Below are 21,035 nucleotides of genomic sequence, written 5' to 3' on the forward strand. Positions count from 1 at the left end.
TCCAACTCACCCTGTAAAGGATTAAGCAGTTAATGATAATGGATGGATGGAAAAGCCGTAGTTAAGATTTAGTTATTCTGACCTGCTATACTTCTGACCTTCATATGTCACCATCACAGCTTGCATAGTAAGTCTCAGATTCTGTCAGACTACTACACCTTTCAGATGTTGCTGACTACTAATAAACTGGAAAAGGGTTTTTCTAACATAAGGTCCTTATTAAAGTATCAAATGAAAAGCAGGTTTTTAAATAAGGTTCTTATTAGGATTCAGTCATTAAAATACTGTGAATATGTCCCTTCATGTTTTAACTATGTTAGGCCTAAGACACAGGATAGAGCACTACTAGGCAGAAGGATGTGGTACATAAGCTGCTGGTTTACTGAGGGTGATTTTAAGAGGTATCTGCAAAGAAGCCTACAGAAACTTAAAATTGAAGTCATGCTTGCTTATCTCTTCACCACAGAAGTAATTTCCCTTCTTTTTGCAGCCCCAGCGAGCTGACTAGAATATAGATTCCTTGTACCGCATAAGTAATTATCTGTATGTCTAAGAAACTTTTGTTTGTGTGTTTGTTCCCAGCTCATCAATGAGAAACTCCTCTTCCAGTTCATCAGCCCCTGCAAAGGTGTGTTTGGTGTGTGGGGACGAGGCTTCTGGATGTCACTATGGGGTTGTTACCTGTGGCAGCTGCAAGGTTTTCTTCAAACGAGCCGTAGAAGGTATGTCTTCTCTGTCATGTTATATATTGGCTTGTGTGAATAGTTTGCCATTGCACCTCCCTAGTCCTTCTCAGGAGGACCCTCCCTCTAGTGGGTGGAGTAATTCAGTCACTATCCAAATTTGAAACTAGGTGTATTTAACAATGGTTAACTGTGATCTGAAATAGGACATTATAATCAGGACCGTTAATAGCAACAAAGTGCAAACCTTGAATATTCCATTGATATGTACTGCAGCTGTTTAGCTAGATGTGGACTTTGGACTTTACTTACTTTGTCTGACCTTGATGCAGCAGCTTTGCTTTTCAAGTGGATGAGTCAGTAATGATATAGAAAAGCACAAGTAGAATTTTAGGAAAACTGTTGGAGGCTGTGCAGCAGGGATCTGCAGATATATCGTATGGTGCATTGTTATAAAGGTTTGTGCTGTGAAATAAGCTTCAGAAACATTATTATCCCCCATGTGTGTGATACATATCGCTCGCGATGAGCATGTAGTAAAACTGACAATACACAAGTCACACTTCAGAGTTGTATTGTTTTTTTGGGGTTTTTTGAGAAACACTTACTGAGTTGTGATGAAACTCGTTTGGGGCATTCTTTTGCAGTAAGTAATTGAAAGTATCAGAATCTGGGGGTATAATTAGGAACATGTTTGCACGTTAAAGTAAGTACATACAGTGGATGTAGGTTGTTACTTGTTCATGATGCTTATAGCTCTAATGTTGTATTTACAGCTGTGGCTGTGTATGTATGTTACATTCCTGTTTATATTTAGTCAATTCTGTGTGTTCTTTTAGTTTTCATAGTGTACACCCAAGTAGTTGAACCTGGCACAACCATAGGTCTTTTAGTATGTTAAAGTTCTGTATTGGAGAAGATATGTTCACTTCCATTTGAAATAATTTTAGGAATGAAATCTTTACTTAGAGCCTAAATAAATAAATTGCACACCTATACATGTGAATTTTGCAGTTGTGCTAATTAGTTCATGTTAGACTCTGTTCACAAAGCTGTCATTGATTATTATGAGATATTTAAAGAATGTTTTTGTATGTATTTTTTAAAACTGCATTCTTTATATGTTATCACTTGAGGTAGAATTAGAATGCTTTCTCATCCTTACCAGGGCAGAAAGGATTTACTTGGCATCTAGCTTTTTTTGTTAATTTCAATATAGAAATTACCAGTTATCCGTAGGTTTGCGTTACAGTAACATGAAAAAGTGTTTGACAAGTTTGATTTTCTGCATTTTTGCATATTTTTGATACTGAATGTTATCAGATCTTTAACCAAAATCTAATATTAGATAAAAAGGGTGAACAAATAACATACAATTTTGATACTTATTTCATTTATTTATTAGAGTTATGCAACACCCAGTGCCCCTGTGTGAAAAAGTAATCGCCCCCTTAGACTCAATAACTGGTTACGCCACCTTTAGCAGCAATAACTGCAACCATACACTTTCTGTAGTTATTGATCAGTCTCTCACAGCGCCGTGGAAGAATTTTGACCCTCTCCTTCATGCAAAACTGCTTCAACTCAGTGACATTTGTGGGTTTTCGAACATAAACTACTCGTTTCAGGTCCTGCCATAACATCTCAGTGGGGTTTAGGTCTGGACTTTGACTAGGCCATTCCAAAACTTTAAATTTCTTGTTCTTCAACCATTCTGATGTAGACTTGCTTGTGTGTTTCGATCGTTGTCTTGACCCAGCTGCGCTTCAGCTTCAGCTCACAAACGGATGGCTTGACATTCTCCTGTAGAATTCTCTGATAGAGCAGAATTCATGGTTCCTTCAATGATGGCAAGTCGTCCAGGTCTTGATGCAGCAAATCATCCCCAACTCATGACACTACCACCACCATGCTTGACCGCTGGTATAAGGTTCTTGCTGTGGAATGCAGTGTTTGGTTTTCGCCAGACATAATGGGGCCCATGTTGGCCAAACATTTCCACTTTTGACTCATTGTCATAGAACATTGTTCCAGAATTCTTGAGGATCATCCAGGTGCTTTTGGGCACACCCGCCTTGCTACTCTGCCGTGAATCCCATTTTTGCCCAGTGTCTTTCTGATGGTCATGAACACCGACGTTAGGTGAGGCAAGAGAGGCCTGCAGATCTCTGGATGTTGTTCTGTAGTTCTTTGTGACTTCCTGGATGATTTTACGCCTTGCTCTTGGAGAGATTTTGGCAGGATGGCCACTCCTGGGAAGATTCACTACTGTACCAAACTGTGGTTTGGCAGAACCCCAGAGCCTTAAAAATGGCTTTGTAAACCTTTCCAGACTGATAGACATCAACAACTTTTTTCCGGAGGTCTTCAGGAATTTCTTTTGATCGTGGCATGATGTGCCTCTAGAACCTGTGTGCTGACAACTTCACTGTGATGGTAAGGGCCAAATTTACTCAGATTTATATTGGGAAGAGCTGGCCGAAATCAGGCCTGATTGTTAACCAAAGTATTCAAACAGCTGACCCTAATTATCCCTTTAATTGGGTTGAGTAGGTGGGCAGTAACTTTTTCACACCTGAAGATTTCATGTTTGATTACCTTGCACACCAAACAAATGAAAGAATCACCAAACTTTGGTGTCATTTTTTCTCTCAGACTCCCTCTATATATTAAAAAATCTGACCAAATTCAATGTGAAAAATGTGCAAAAATGCAGAAAATCAGACAGGGGCAAATACTTTTTAACACCACTGTACATACTGCTAGTGAGTTACCCTTTTCCATACTTAAAGAGTAAGTAGTGGTGTTCTGAAAATATATAAAGTTATACATCCCCACGTGTTGCTACAACTGTTTAAATAATGTACCTGTAATTTTTATTTTCATTGTTAACATCCTGACAGCTTTTTACACTTATAACTTTAAGTTCTGTTTCAAAGCTGTTTCCAAAATGCCTGCTCTAGTATACTGACAACAATAACGATACATGATGTGGCACGGAACAGAAATGACAGAACACTTGTTGTTATGTTTTTTTTTCTTGTTCTTGTTGTAATCACTCTTCCTGCAGTGATTTAGAGGACCGATCTCAAACCGCAGTGCACTAGAGTGGCCATTTTGAAAAGAGCTTAGTGACTCCAGGATTCTTGTAGAGTGATGGCAGACAGATGGGCTTGGGGGGGGGTTAAGGGATAAGGGAAGGGAATCTCAAAATGACCAAGGTGATTCACAATGTAATATTATATTCAAGAGGTACCAGTTGTTAAAATACAAAACGTTACCTGGTGCTCCACTCTAATTTAAGTAAAATAGCAGTAGTAATTTTTCATAATGTGACCAAAATAAGCAAATCAATATTACTTACTTTTTATAAGTATCAGTGTCCTACATCAGCTGGATAGGATTTGTCTGTTTTGATTTCAGTCAAATTTGTCCACAACAGCATCAAGATCCAGTTGTTTAGCCAAGGCATTTTCCACAGTAAGAATGGCAAGATCAGAAAGATGTTTATTGCCCATTTGTTTTTTGCAGATATGAATTTAAATGTTTCATGCATGAAAAGCTATGCTCAGCAGCAGCACTGGATGGAGGGAAGGTAATGACACACAATGTGTATAGATCTTGGAAAGCGATCTTGTGGCTATGCAGTTTACGTGTAAACTTTAAAAGTGTATCAACTTTGGTGTGCTCTTTGTCTTCATATCTGACTTTCAGTCTAGCCTCAGTTTCTGTACTATCAATGTCACATTTATAATACTCAGCAAATGGTTTCAGCACTGAAGTGTTGAGAAAAGTGTCACTTCTGGGTTACAAACTGCTGATGCCTTTCATAATGGTATTATTTTCACTGAATCTGTTTCTCAGCTAAGTTACAATTCTGTCACTGACTGGTAAGTACAAGTTGACACGGTATTCCTCTGGAGTCGATAGGGATGCCTCTTCACTAGTTACATGTTCTGTAACACATTCAGACTGCATTTGGGATCTTCTAAGTAGTCACACTGATTTCAGATCTTTCAGAATTTTTGTTCAAGAATTTTTTGGGGTCATTTAAGGTCAAACAGAAGACAAACTTAAAGTTAAGTTGAAAAAAGAAGACCTTGTGCTTCCACCTCCCTCTGTATGATATGCAGATCTGTTATAATGTGTACAATACAATCTAATATTAATGCAATAAAGTAAACTTTTAAAATAGTTTCACCTTACAGATAACAGATAACTCAAACCTTTCTAAATGTACTGCTGTCTGAAGCAGAACATTAGCCACCCATGCCTTTCTTTTAAGTGCAATGAAAGGGCATTCCATATTTTCAAGAATGGACAAACCATAGCTCTTTTTAAAGCTAAATCTATTTCTAGGAAGAATTGTTTTAAATATTATGAAGTGAATTACCCTACATTTATTAATAAAGTCTTCAAGGGTTGTCAGTTTTTTTTAAAATTAAACATACCCCCATTTCAAAATAGCCTGCCATTTGATGTATATTCTAAAGTCTACAAGCAAATACGCTTTAGGGGTCTCAGCAAGACCAAATTACATATTTTGCAAGAATGCACACTTAAACAAATCTGTTTCTACAGTACCTGAAAAAAAGTAAAGGGGAAGGCTTGTTAAAAACTACAGTATTAATCACATTGACTGACATTAGAAACTTAATACATTGTGCGTTTCTAAATACCATGAATATGGGTCCTGTTTCATCTCCAGTAATGCAGTATTATCAATATTCACTAGAAACCTGTCAGACATTAAACAAATAGTTTTCAAACTCTGCGGGCACATTCAAGGAATGCAGTTTTCCAAGACAGCACAACACATTCATCTGTTTTTTTTTAATTATTTTTCAAAATAGTATTTGTAAATCATATTATTTCCATAATACTCAACATTGTTTTCACATGTTTACTTGTTTCCAAGCAATACAGAAAAAGTGCTCTTCGGAAACCGCCGCACAGTAACATGCTGCGTATTTTTCCTAAAGGAGAAAATTTGGTCTCCACATTGGAAAGGAAACTAGACACATTCATAAATATCTACCTATATACTGGCTTAATGAAAGCATATCATTTTGAATGAAATATGTGACCTACACAAATATGAACGGAACCTACGAGTTCTAAATTATACTCAATCCACATTACGCACCAAACTCTTCCTGTGTCATCAGTGTTTTTTTTATCAGCCCCTTTGCCATGCATACATTCATAATCATAAACACAAACATCACTTATAATATAGCTGTTGAGTTTCTTACAACTGTGGTTGTTTGTGTTCTACCAGCTCTTAGGCACCGAAATAATTACGTTACTTGGATCGTGTATTTAACAGGAAATGCTTCATCTCAGTTAAAATGTACAATACCACGGAATAGATTATACAAGTTCACAGAACAGCCAAATAAATTAAGGAAATACATTAAAAATTCATAACTTGTAAAACAATTGACTTTAATATTATAGACATCTTTCTTGCTGCAGTTGGTACAAGCCACGGATTCAGTTTTGCTTGTTTCTCACACGAGTGTTCACGCTTCAACCAAATGTCGTCAGCACTGACAGAGACTCTGAGTAGCGTTCAGATTTTCTTAATTCTTACTCTGATTTGCTGTAAAGGTAACAAGGCTAACCATAGATTGGATAATGCTGGGCGCATTGTTTTATTCACTGCTGCAAAGAAACTGGTGAGGCAGAAGTGCATGTACAGGTGACTGGATTGAAACAATAGATTGGTGACATTAATATGGTGACTAGTAGTAGTAGGAGAAAACTTTGTTCTGCGGCGGCACCCAAGGCTGTAACAGACTTGCTGTTGTCAGAAAAAAATACATTTTTAGAATGACAGGTGAAAGGTTTGACGATCTGCAGATTGGAACCATTGCTTCAACGCAAAAATACACAGCGATGCCAGCAACGCCTGCAGAAAGACTTACATACTAGCAACTGGCAATTCCTAGCAAAGTGTGGCCACAAGCTTCCAACTTACTTTAGGGTTTTCTTGCTCTTCACAAATCTAACACTCAGTTTTCTCCATCAGTCTTTACATTTTCTCCAGTTCTTTTCTATGTTTTTTTGAATAATACACACCAATGCTGTTTCTGTTATTTGGGAATCTCTATATTCTTTAACGAAGTGAGGATTTATATAAAAGTGGAGGTTTACAAATTCCTTCTATTAAAAACTATTTAGTAGTTTTTTGTGTAGATACTAAAATGCTAAATTAAATGTAATAGTAAATTCATTCAAATGATTTGACATGTTTTTTTATTATTAGTATAAATGCATTATTTCTTATGCTAAGCAGTACTTTTTTCTGATTTAATTGCTATGACGTTAAACACCAAGGTTAAATAACAAAAATAGTGTCATCTTTACAAACGCCATCAACTTAAATTCAAATGTCTTTGGTTTTGAATTTGACTACTTAAATGGATGGACAAGATAAATGAATGGGATTCGCTAGGACTTCTATTAAGACCTAAGTGATTTGCTGTCAGATAGTACCTCAAGTAGAGAGAAGTATGAACTATTTTTTTTTTTTTAATCTTAAGCTGGCTATGTCATCGCTGTCAGCACACCAGTGGTATTCTGATGTGTTGATCCTCTTTATATTAGTGGGACAGAAAGTCACATACCAATATACCATTTACCATGACTGTCAACCCAAAGGGTGTTCTCGCCCTTTGATAAAATAGAAATAGGCAAATATTTTAACGTGTAAAACTGAAGCTAAACGTTTGAACGTATTTGAAAAACAATCATCTGCACTGGTCAAATACTTGTTTGTCTGAGGGTGGGTTTACACAAGGCAATACTTGTTAACAGTAATTGCTCATGGGCAAATTGCTACTGAATTGCCTAGTGTAATACAGTAAGCAAGGGTGCTTGCAATCTTGCCGGAGAGTCAGAGAGGGTGTGATTCGGGAGGAATATTACCAGCAATTTTTCAGCCTTTGATGTCGTTTTATTCATAATTCCAAGATGGTGTGCCCAAGGATAAGTGGAGCGTGGGAGGAGAGGCATCTCTGATGTCTTTTTTTTTAAGTTAATGATGTCTTCAGGACTGCAAACATTTAAATGAAAAAAACATGACTACCTTGCTGTTAGCCATAAGCAACATATTTATTGTCTATATATTTTTATTATAGAAAGTCATTGACATTTTAATTAGCTAAAACAAATATATTAACGTTTTTGTTGTTGTTATACTGTTTATTTTGACTAATTATGTTTGATAACGACATTGTAATGTTATTGCAAACATTACATGGATAATAAAAAGAATACTTTAAATACCTTAGTTGATTAATTACTTTGCTAACTGCACATTTCAGTGTTAAGATAATCTATACCACCCACCCTAAGACCTTTCAAGAAACGTATTTTGTTAAACGTATTCTTTTGTTTTTGATGGGTATAATTTATTTTCCAAGAAGTAATGAAGTAAATCATTTTAAATTGCTGCCCAGTGATTGTTTCCTCAGTGAAAAACGTTTAGCTGTGGAATTAAAATGGACATCGTGTGAAAACCAAGAAGTTGAAGAAGTTGATATTGACATAAGAGGCTATTCTGGAGTGTGTGTTTTAAAAATAAATGTTCCCATGGACCTCCCTGCTAAACTCATCACATTGATAATGACAGCGGTAATGCAGACCACCCTTAGAATTCATCAGGTCCTGTGTCACTCTGGAAAGCAATTAATTAAACCTATCCTGGATGAAGCAGGGGCATCACTGAGAGCAGATGTAAAAGTTTTTAGAGGTAGGCACTGTTAGGCTTAAGCAGTGTTTATAACCAGGGGTTAATTTGTGCCGGATCGCACCAGATCCCACTGGATCCCAGATCCTGTACCTTTTTGTCTAACAGGCGACAATTAAACAGTTGAACTGATGACAAGTTTTTGTTTTTGCAAAACAGAGATCTATTACGTTTGTTGAGGCCATGAAAAAAATAAAAAAATCTTTGTACACTCGATATTACCATTCCATTTTCTTGTGATCTCAAGAAAATTTATCCCAGGATCTCAAGAAAATTGAAGTGACTACTTCTGTTTTCCTGGCATAATGTACAATGGTTTTTAGAAGTATTCACCCCCCTTCAGAGTTTTCACATTTTGTTGGCACCTGAGCATACTCCACGATGCTATCAAATTAGACTTTACATGCAGAATCTACACAAACTACTTCATGTTGATAAAGTAAAAAAATGCATTTAGAATAAATGCAAATGCATGTAAATAAGTAAGATTTACAGAGAAAAACAGATTAATCTCAGTTGCGTAAGTATTCAGCCCCTTTGCTACTACAGACCTAAATAAGCTCAGGTGCAAATGATTTGTTTGAAAGGTCACAAAATTAGTGAAATGGTTTCAGCCCATGTGTACTCAAAGTAGTTTAACTCAGGTATATAAAGACATTCAAGCTGCAACTCACATAGTGATCCAACAAAGCAACCATGAAGACCTAGGAGCTTTCGAAACAAGTCAGAGAAAAAGTGGTAGAGAGGCACAGAGCAGGAGAAGGGTACAAGAACATTTCAAAGGCGCTGATTATCCCTCTCAGCACAGTGAAGTCCATCATTAAGATGTGGAAGATGCATCATATCACCCAGACACTCCCCAGATCAGGTCGCCCTCCCAAACTGAGCAGCCGGGCAAGCAGGAAACTTGTTCACGATGTCACGCTGAAGCCAACAATGACCTTGAGAGATCTGCAAAGTTCTATGTCTGAGATGGGAGTCAGTGTTCACATATCAACGATAAGCCAGTCCCTACACAAAGCTGGCTTGTATGGACGGGTGGCAAGAAGGAAGCCATTACTCAAAAAACCTCATCTTAAAGCACGTATGGAGTTATCAAAAAAAAGCATGTAGATGATACTGCAGATATGTGGAAAAAGGTTTTGTGGTCAGACGAGTCAAAAATTGAACTTTTCGGACTAAATTCCAAGCGTTAAGTCTGGCGCAAGCCCAACACTGCACATCACCCAGCCAACACCATCCCAACTGTCAAGCATGGTGGTGGCAGCATCATGTTATGGGGATGCTTCTCTTCAGCAGGCACTGGGAAGCTTGTCAGGATAGAGGGGAGAATGGATGTTGCAAAGTACAGGCGAATCCTTGAGGAAAACCTGTTTGAGTCAGCCAAGACTGGGGAGGAAATTCACATTTCAGCAGGACAATGACCCGAAGCACAAAGCCAAAGCCACACTAGAGTGGTTGAACAAGAAGAGAATTAATGTTCTTGAGTGGCCCAGTCAAAGTCCTGACTTGAATCCAATTGAAAATGTATGGCGAGACTTAAAGATTGCAGTTAATCGACGATCCCCAACAAACTTATCAGAACTGGAGCAATTTTCCCATGAAGAATGGGCAAAAATTTCACCATCCTACTGTGCTAAGTTAGTAGAGACCTATCCAAAAAGACTAGCAGTAATTGCTGCAAAAAGTGCTTCTAAGGTGCTTCTACCAAGTACTGACTTAAGGGGCTGAATACTTATGCAACCAGTACATTTCATTTTGTACATTTTCTTTGCAAGTTTTGCAGACATTTAACCTCCTCCTCATATAACAGTGTTCAGTTTAACCACTACAGCTTTGAATAAAAAAGTTAATTTGAAAAACTGTGCACACATTATTTGTAACTCAGCAAAATGTGACATTATTGGTAGGCAGTGAATACTTCTGCAAACCACTGTATCTAGCTAGGGAAACAGAAGTAGTGACTTCTGTTTTCTCGAGATCCTGAGATAATTAATCTTGTGGTCTCGGATAACGGAATGGTATACATAGATCCTGAGATAAATTATCTTGTGATTTCGATATAACAAAGATTTTTTTCCTGATGGCTTCAATGAGCCACCATACTGTGAATGTGCAATAAAAAAACACTTTCCTGTTACATGAATTGAATGACAAAAGTGTACTGTAATGAAAGATATGTGATGAGTTAGAAAATTACCAGATTTTTACAACCAAAACGGCAAAACGGCAAAAAAGTAGCATACTTAACAACAACAGTAAGGCACGAAACACAGAAGCAGAACAACTTGAAGTATATATGGGAGCTACTATAAATCAAGGTCATTATGTCTAGAAACAAAAATGCTCTCCCTCTTTATTATAAGTAGGCTTGCTACTTTTTTTATTGTAATCGGTAAAGCTTGTTAAATGTCGAATTCCCAAGAAATATGAGTTTGACTGAAGTAAATTTACATAGGATAAACATTGGTAAAACCACTCGCTATTTTTTATTTTCTTAACAAAAATAATATTTAGAAATCTTCTCTAGTTTGTGTTTTTTTTTTTTTTTTTTACTTCCTGTCTGTTCCATCTCCGTTCTGCTTTAGGGGTCACTGTCAATCATCTCAGTGGTCCCTTAGTCCCTTGATTTGAAAATGGGGCGCAAGAGGAACACACTTAATGAGTATTGTGCACAAACCCTGATCAACAGCTGATGTCTCCGTGGCAGGACGAAGCGGGCCCGTCTGCCTTGCCTTACCAGTGACTCTGAGTCCAGCTGTGCTGAAGCATGAGCTCAGACTCAGTATAAATGCAAATTAGTTCTGTTCAACTATCTAATGTTTGTTCTGTGCATATTATTTTTTATTCTAATTATAAGATCTTATACCTTTTTATTTACAAATGAAACCCTGCTTATTACTATCTCACCACTGCACCTTCCACATAAAACATCATATTTTGTTACACAGGTATTAATTTGCTACAAATCATTTAAATCTACTTGGTTATAACTGAACAGAGTTTATAGCATAAATCAGTTGACAGCATCCAAGCCGAATCTATACTGAATGTTTCAATAGAGCTATAGACAGCTTGAATGTACTTCCACCTGCTTCTCTCCTCTTTTACAGTTTTAGCTCACAGCAGATAAAGTAAAGGCCACTTAAGGTAAAGACAAGTTTTTAAACATCTTTTTGCATCAGCTCAGAAGGGGTGGGTACCTTGTATTTTTGCTGCTAAACCTGGGAGATGACATTCCCGAAATGACGGTGTTCTGTGTTGTAGTAACTGAATAGCAACCGTCTGCTGTTTTTCGATGCCTGAGATAGGGAAAGATTTGCTGAACAGTACTCTTTCATCATGAACTTCAGTTTCAGTAACCTTGCATGGCTGTGTGTTAACAGGTGCTTCAGGGGCAAATGTTTTGTGTATCTGTCATCTTTTTTTGCCACCTAGACAATCTTTTTAAACAAAATGTCTTTGTTCTGTAACTGCAGTGTGGAAGAATGCTTCATTTTTTTAAAGAAGTATATTATTAGGGGATTTGTCATTCCAAGAACTATTTCATTTCAGCCGAGTGCCAAGAAAGCAATCAAGGCAGACGGAATGAATATTCTTTTAATTGTGTTTTTAATAGCCTGTCAAATCCACTTTATGCTGAAGAAATTCAGAAGGTAAAAATATCCCAGATTTTCATAAACAAAGAAACCTCTGTATTTTTAAGTACCTATTATACTTGAACCCAATTATGAATTATATATAGTGTTGTATCTATATTACTTAACACTTAGGGCCTCATTTACAAAAGGGCAGTAAGTGTAGCTGTAACATACACATAAAGTAGTGAGCTTAATGTGCATCATGAATCTAATTGTACTGTCCCATTTACTAGCAGAGTTGTATGTATTGTGAGCAATAATTTAATGAGCACGATAATGTCCAAGACTTAACTGTGACCACCCAGCAGTCCAGGCGTATCTTTTGGTCAGTGGCTTATTGTGAAGGTAGAGGTGGCTTACATTGACTGAGAATGAATGATCAACAGACACAGCACTCAGCAGGGGACAGGCAGAGGCAACGCAAACTAAAACTGCATGCAGAGGAGTGCGAAATTCTAGTGGAGGAGGTTGTTTTAAATTATAATGCCTTGTTTGGTCCAGTGTTTTATTTAACCACTCTATTATTTGTACCAATGTAATGAACTATAAAATAAAATAAAAACAATTATAACATTCATTCATGTTTATTCATGCTTAATATAACCTGTTATTTACTTGTAATTTTCACTGCTCTATACAAAATACTTTAATGCAAGTAATCCCTCCACAATGCCAGATAGATTTCAACCCAGAAAAATAGGTTTAAATAGTGCGCCTATCAGTGGTTAAAGCCTGGTTTCCAAACTAACTAATTATCACTCACTTTAAGGTGCACATAGATTATTGCCCTTTAGAAAATACGGTGTGAATAAAGCTCACCTCATTATAGAGATATCATTTTAATATATTATCGTGCATTACCATACAAGTCACATATTCATTCGGATTACCATAGGGTGGCACAATAAAGTCAGCATGCGTCATAATATGCCCACTGTTTTGCGCGATAATTAATAAAATTGCACATGCACACTGACTGCAATTATGGTGCACCTTTCGTAAATGAGGCCCATAGAGCTTTATGTTTGTACTTTATGAACAGCATCCTCCTTTATTAATGAACATTTTAGAATGATGTCCTTTCAAAGAACTTTAACACACTAACACAAGGTCAAACAACCTGTCAGCCAATCACTAGCACTTAGTCAAGAGAAGGTAATAGCTTCTTAACACAAGGGCTACTTTAGGGTAAAAAAGGAACACTGTAGAATATCCTTTTTACGTGAATAATTAGCTTTGGAAACCAAGCTAGAAAAACACGATTTTCCTATTGTATAAAAACCACTCCCTTTACAAGAACAAGATGAATAAAACTGTTAATGCAGCAGTATAGGGAGGGTGCATGGTCTTAAAGGGTGCATTCCAAAAACTGAAAATAATTATATAAAATTAGCTTTACAAAGTATAAAGTCCAGTGTGTGTGTCTATATATATATATGTGTGTGTGTGTGTGTGTGTGTGTGTGTGTACCCACGTGTAACCATGCCAGCTCAGGACCTCCACATCCGGCTTCTTCATCTGCGGGATCATCTGAGACCAGCCACCTGGACAGCTAATGAAACGGTTTGCACATCCGAAGAATTTCTGAACAAACTGTCAAAAACCGTCTCAGGAAAGCTCATCTGCGTGCTTGTCGTCCTCACCAGGGTCTTGACCTGACAGCAGTTCGGCGTTGTAACCGACTTCAGTGGGCAAAGACTCACCTTCGATGGCCACTGGCACGCTGGAGAAGTGTGCTTGTCACCGATGAATCCCGGTTTCAACTGTACAGTGTGTATGGCATCATGTGGCCGTGAGGTTTGCTGATGTCAGCATTGTGAACAGAGTGCCCCACGGTGGCGGTGGGGTTATGGTATTGGCAGGCATAAGCTACGGGCAACAAACACAATTGCATTTTATCGATGGCAATTTGAATGCAGAGATACCGTGACGAGATCCTGAGGCCCATTGTCGTGCCATTCATCTGCCGACATTACCTAATGTTTCAGCATGATAATGCACGGCCCCATGTCGCAAGGATCTGTACACAATTCCTGGAGGCTGAAGATGTCTCAGTTCTTCCACGGCCTGCATACTTACCAGACATGCCACCCATTGATCATGTTTGGGATGCTCTGGATCGACGTGTACGACAGCGTGTTCCAGTTCCCGCCAATATCCAGCAACTTCGCACAGCCATTGAAGAGGAGTGGGATAACATTCCACAGGCCACAATCAACAGCCTGATCAACTCTATGCGAAGGAGATGTGTCACGCTGCATGAGGCAAATGGTGGTCACACCAGATACTGACTGGTTTTCCAATCCACTCCCCTACCTTTTTTTTTTAATGTATCTGTGACCAACAAATGCATATCTGTGTTCCCAGTCATGTGAAATCCATAGATTAGGGCGTAATGAATTTATTTCAGTTGACTGATTTCCTTATATGAACTATAACTCAGTAAAATCTTTGAAATTGTTGCATGTTGCGTTTATATTTTTGTTCAGTGTAGATCTATGATCCATGCTCAACTTGAAGGTTAATGTAGAAAATTGTACTATAGAACAAGCTGTTTACCCTTGGAAGGGCACTCTGGTTAAACTCACCAAAATATTTTTCTGAATAGAAGGTACAGCCATAAACTACAATTTTAAAATGAAGTGTGGTTTATATGTTTAACGATAACAGATTGCTGCCGACAGATTACAATAACATATCATAGCTGTTGCTAAACTACAGTTACAATATAATCTATAATAAACCTACATTGCAGTAATTGTGTAGGTGGTTATAGCTCAGATACACTTTGAAATAGTCTTACTCAGCCATAAATCACCATCATGGCAGTTGAGTTCCTATAGTTGAGTACATTTTGAGTACTATAGCTTTGTTTACACCAAGACTTTTGGCACAGAGAATAGAATGTTCTTTTTCTAGAATTTTGATGTCATCAAAATTTTCTAGACTGTGGTCGCTTGGAGGGAGTAGCCGAATGGCAATTGTTTGAGACAAATACACCTTTTCTCCTGTAGTCCCATGTTAACATGTTAACAAATGTTTATCGTACTACATCAAAACAAATAGTGAAAGGGTTATTGAAGCTCGGTTAAAAAAAAAAAAAAAAACACACACACAACCAGGTAAAGGGTACAGAGCTACATCACTGCATCCCCACAATTGTGAAAAGTGTGTTTAGTAATTTCAAAACATATGTCTGGACAATGTCAGAACAAGTTCATCTGTTTGCACTGTACATGTTTATACATCTAAGTTATAAATGCAACATAAGTTTATATAAATACCTCCCACTGTTGAAAATATAAAAATACTGCTTTATAATATAGTAGTTACAGCCTTTCTTTGAAAATGAATTGATTTGCAGTTAAGAATCTAATTAACCAAAAAACAAAGCACATGCTAACTTAAGTAACTAACAAAAAAAAAAAAAGAATGAATTTGTAGCGGTAGCGGTTGGATATTGACACAGCTTTAGCACAGCACATTAAATAATCCCTGTTGTGCTATGAGGGAATGTGCATGGAAACATTTAACAAATAATTACATTTAACCATCCTTAGAGATATAAAAAAAAAAGAGATGCCCAATAGAACGTTCCAGTTTCAGCTGTTGTAAACCCAGATGGCCATGATTAGGTTAGTAAATTTGGAACATTCTGTAATATCACTCTAAAATCATTCTATACACCCTTTTTAAAGCATTGCACAAGTAATTGTTGGTATATTCTTATAATGCATGCTGTATGACATATTAACATAACCCCTCCTTAATTACCATAAAATGACACGCACTGGCATGGCACTTGGGAGTTTGTTGTACACCACTGTCAATATAAAAAGGGCAGCATCAAGGATTTTTTTTTCAGGAATAATAGCACGACAATCATAGTGTGCTACCTCTATTTTTGTTGTAAATGTAGCCTTCATCTTTATTCAGCCATGAAAATAAAGTTATTTTTGATTTTATTGTTTTGTTTAATTGATTTGAATGTAAAAAAACAGTTGCTGAAACATATTCAGATACTGTATACAGTTCTGTTTATACCCTGTTCAAGTCGCAGTGCTCCATGCATTTTTACACTTAACTGATAAGCCCATGGCAAACATGTCACTTGTGTAAAAATGAACATGTTTAACACTATGACATAATTATTTTAACTCTTGAAGCAATCAGGTAGTTTATTTTATTTTTAGTGTTGCCTCTTAACTTGGTGTGATAAGCAGTTTTGCTGAACCTTTTTTAAAATGTATATTTATAAATAAGTATCTGCTTACATCACTACTTTACTGTACATTATTCTCACCATGCTATTGAACTACAGTGTGAACAAACAGTGCAAGTTTGTTGGAAGTACCCTCCCATTCATCTTGTTTTGTGACCACACAGTTCCATAGGAGCTGAATGGAACTCAAGATAACATTTCAGACAGGGTCCTCTTAAAACAGGAGGTGAAGTATAGATTTATGGTAGGAAAAAGGAATTTCATCTGAATCAAAGTAAAAATAAAGCAATAAATAGAAAAACAATAATAACTCTGTTAGAATGCAACAAAATGCATTAAGCCTTGGTTATTTAATAGCTGCCCTTGTTGTTGTATGGTGTTCTTATAGTTCAATCTAAATTAGAAAATATGCACTGCTACGGTATGGCCAACCTAAGCAGATGTGGGTTAAGCAAGTTAAAAACAAACACAGGAAGTTTGCTATCTGTGAATGAATGATGGTTTCTGACAATAATTAACCAGATTCAAGGGAATAGAAGTGTTACGATGAGAGGAGTTGTTTATCTACATTTACTTTACACAGAATACAGGGGAGCACCATGTTTCCTGTGTTGCCATTGCTGGTTTTCAGAGAAAGAAAAATGGGCTTATGTAACAGTCATGTGACCCTGACAGAAATAGAGTGAGTTCCGGATGCTACTGCAGCTATCACTGCCAGGCTGCTAACAAATAGCCTGTAGCTTTAGTTTGTTATATTTGTTTATTTTGCCAGCAAATTGCATTGTCTTGAAAGGAGGCACATTTCAGTCAGATAAAGGGGTTGTGGAAGCTTTGCATTGCTGGCTGTTTGGGTTCACCAGATAAAAGCCGTAAAACCGTGTCGATCAGGGGGTTGTAAAGTTCTCATTTGTGTGGGAGTTCGCACAGCATTGTCCCTGAGCATTGCAAGACAGCCATAATATAAAGTAATTGGCCTGAAATAAGAGCTAGTGCACTGTGATTGCACCGTGTTTAGAATTGAATGAGTGGGGGGGGTGGGGGGGGGGTGTTATCAACACAGCTACACTGTTCTTATATACATACCCAATGCAGTCACCATCAAATAATAATATACTTGCGTATTTACCTTGAATACACTATGTTACATAATCCTAGGAAGAAGTACTTCTTATTAAAAAAATGCCTGTTAGAATTTTCAAAAAGGTGTACTATAAATGTTAATATAGCAGCAGCCCATATGAAAAATACATATTATAATTAAAACACATGCCTGTTGTAGAACAGGAGATGTGTTATATGTATTTTTCTCTTTATTTTGTATTTTGTTCAGCACAATTTTGTACAGCCTGTAGTATATTCTAAATCTGAATTACTGATGTGGTGTAATGTATTTGCATGTCAAGCTAACATTACTCTTCTTTTTGCTTTGGACCCAGGACAGCACAACTACCTGTGTGCAGGAAGAAATGACTGTATTATTGACAAGATTCGTCGGAAAAACTGCCCTGCTTGCCGGGTACGGAAGTGTCTCCAGGCTGGAATGAACTTAGGAGGTACTGTATGTGTACTTCTGTTTGCTTGAGTTATGACAGGAACCTTTCTGTCAAGATAACAGTGCAAAGTTAAATTAATGAATACTGAATACAATCTAATCTAATCTGAATATAGAGTGCATGACAGCAATCCCAGCTGCTTTATGTGTATAGGACAAGGTCAGTTACCCCTGTGTAATAACTTACTTAAAAATTATATATATGCTGTTCCGCCCTCGGTTTGCAACCGTTATTTCAGCCCTGAAACAACAAACAATAATGAAGCATACGCAACACAGACAGGATCACTGAAACAAAGTGAGTGCTCTTCGTGCAAGTGGTGAAATATACCTTAGGGTGAACAGTGGTGAAATGCAGTCTGGGTTTAGTGCTGGCTTCAGTGTGACAGCTCCTGGGTATTTAGCAGTCTAATAATGACAAACAGTACTATTATTAAGACAGACAAAACATGGTTCTTTTTTACTCCATCAGCAGTCCTTCCGTAACCATAACAAGAGGCAATTACTTGTTACATTATGGCCCCGCCCCCTTTCTAGATGGCCGACTTCCAACTTCTCCTGGATTTAATTGCCAACCCATCCAGTCCAGGGCACATTATTCCCTTTACAAAGTGCCCTCACAGGTCGGGAGGGTGATTTATACCCAGGATTCACTTTTTCTGTGCCTGTCACAAAGGTGGCTGTAGTGGGTGACGTCAGACCAGAAACAGGGACCAACACAGAATGGACAGACGTGGAGTTTGGTGAAGCTGAGCGCTTGCTTGTGCTCAGCATTTAATAAATGAAAAAACTGAAAATAAAAGGTTGTAACAAAAAAACAGCACACGGCACTTGAGGCCAAATTAAACACACAAACAAAATGAATAGACACTAACAAACAGGGTGGACAAACGCTGAATACAAAACAGGTACGGTTCTGGTGCTTCCGGCACTCGTTATATTTACTTTTCTTTCTTTGTTTTTAATTCTCTCCTCTCCACACCTGTTCTCCACTCATGAGCACACAACCCCGAGTGAGTGAAAACATGCTGCTTTTATGCAGCTGTACCGAGACTCGATTGCTAATCAATCATTCAATTGGAATCTTGGTACAACTGCACGTGAATTAAATTAGTGCACTCCTGTGAACACACACTATATACTTTTTAATCTGCAACTGGATTCATGTGCAATCCTAGTGCCTAAATACAACTATACATTTTAAGTCACTCATGGTACACAGACCCATTTATCACACTACACGCAATATATAACACACAAATACACAGGGGCGGGGCACATTGCCACAGTGCCTCAGTAACATTTTGATTTAATTTTGCTGTTGGGTCATTAACTGTGAATTTTACATACTGCTACATTACATACTGGATTTAAACTTATGTATTGTATTACAGTCCATGTATCGTCTCTTTTGGCAAGAGATATTTTCAGAATCATATCGTTCTGAATTAAAGTACTTCTTCTGTTGATAATGAAGTACTGTAGCAACAAAACCAATACAGTACGTCTAAAAGGAAGCCTACTTATTTTAAAACACAATCCTTTCAGCTATGTATTTTGATATTGTATCTTTTTTGTGTTCCCTGAAAAAAAGGTTTGGAAGGGGCCAAAATGTAATAATCAGATATGCGTCACACACATTTAACTGTCACTGAAGTCAAAATTGTAATTGGTCAGATATGTGAGTGCTGTTTGTAATTGTTTATTTCACAGGGGTTGCCTCCTACTTAAGAGATCTCAGGGAAGGGGTCAATGTTAAGTGTGTTAAATATTGCATTCCCTGTGTGATTTGAAATTCACTGTATATTTACTTGCCTGCAAAATAATACAAAGAACAATGAGGAAAACTAATTATGAAGTTAAATTAATAAAATCAAGCCTTTAAGCTCTGTACAAATATATAAAATTGAATAAAAGGCTGTGATTTTTCCATTCACAGTCTGGGGGCTGCAGCAGATTGTCGCATTTGTCTCCAGGGTAACAGATTAAATTATGACATTTAATGCATGTCCGATTTCCTCTACATTTCAGCATGATCATGAGTAGTTGCATATTACAGTGTGGAGAAAAAAGCTTGAAGTTCTTAGAAGTGAGAATGCTAATATTAAATGTCAGCTTGAATGTAGCCTATGTGTTAATGTTGTGAGCTCTTAATGCAGTTTTTTGTAGATGTGCGGTTTATGTATGTTTACCACAGAGGCTTTCTACTTTATCTGATTAAACTGCCACCATTTGTTTTGACCTTGAGTTAAATTAAATAAGAGACAAAAATGTGATTTGGAGTGGAATGCAGACATTCCGTTAAGCATGCACTCTCTGTGCTTAGAAGTCTAGTTTACCAAGGAGATTGGAATGATTTTTCAGTAAAGAAAAACATGATCACCCAGTATCACATTTTAAGACAAAACTAAGGCATTACCTAATACTTTGCTGTACGTGTTTTTAACTCAAAATGTGTTGGTAAATTTAGTTTGAAACGAGGGCTTGCTCTGTTGCTGTCTCGCAGGACACCCTTGTAAAGGCTCTTGCACTCCAGACGCGACACAAGAGCGATATGACAAAGTGACGCAAGAAAGTCAATAAAACCTATGCTTTAATAGCGCCCTTGACACCAAAGTGGAACGACAAGTGGCGTTGCCGCAACACAAATTCCAACGCGAGCGAACCTGGTCCTATTTTTGCGAATTTGTCCCGCGACAACTACACAACTAAGCAATCAGAGAACAGCTTCATGTCATGTGGTTTGGAATCAAGGCATGTTTCACATTCACTAAAAATGGAGACGATCATACTGGCAGTATTTATTTTTTCTGACCTTTTTGACAAGAGTGAAAGCAATTATAAAAACAGTGAAGCGTAAATGTAATGTGGGAGTCGCTTTCCAATGATCTGGGCGTGTCTGGTTATGATAATTTCATACATCATTAAATGAATATCGCCTAATATATTGCCATTATCATTAGGCTAATAATAATAAGCCATTTTCTATTGCGTTTGTTTGTTAGTAAGCACACTTTCTGAAAGATTTGGCAAATTTTCAGCTGTCGCATTGTGTCTGTGATTGCTTCTGGTGTGCACAGTGTTTTCACAGCAAATTTGTTGTGTCGCTCCAGTAAAAATCATGTTGCGTCTGGTGTGTGAGAGCCTTAATGACATCAATGGTCTCAAAGGGTTTTCTCTG

General features: G+C 37.4%; 1 protein-coding gene across 4 annotated transcripts in view; it reads left to right on the forward strand.

The window, feature by feature from the left end:
* Nucleotides 1-21,035, forward strand: part of LOC121296858 (mineralocorticoid receptor-like) — a 114,494-nt gene that overhangs the window by 71,616 nt on the left and 21,843 nt on the right. For all 4 annotated transcript variants that reach the window (XM_041222738.1, XM_041222729.1, XM_041222754.1 and 1 more), the window contains 2 exons: nucleotides 583-722; nucleotides 17,739-17,855. In XM_041222738.1, coding sequence (XP_041078672.1) covers nucleotides 583-722; nucleotides 17,739-17,855 — 257 coding nt within the window. The remainder of the gene's footprint in view (nucleotides 1-582; nucleotides 723-17,738; nucleotides 17,856-21,035) is intronic.

Source organism: Polyodon spathula, chromosome 2 (assembly GCF_017654505.1).
Source record: "Polyodon spathula isolate WHYD16114869_AA chromosome 2, ASM1765450v1, whole genome shotgun sequence".
In the NCBI taxonomy this organism is placed as follows: domain Eukaryota; kingdom Metazoa; phylum Chordata; class Actinopteri; order Acipenseriformes; family Polyodontidae; genus Polyodon; species Polyodon spathula.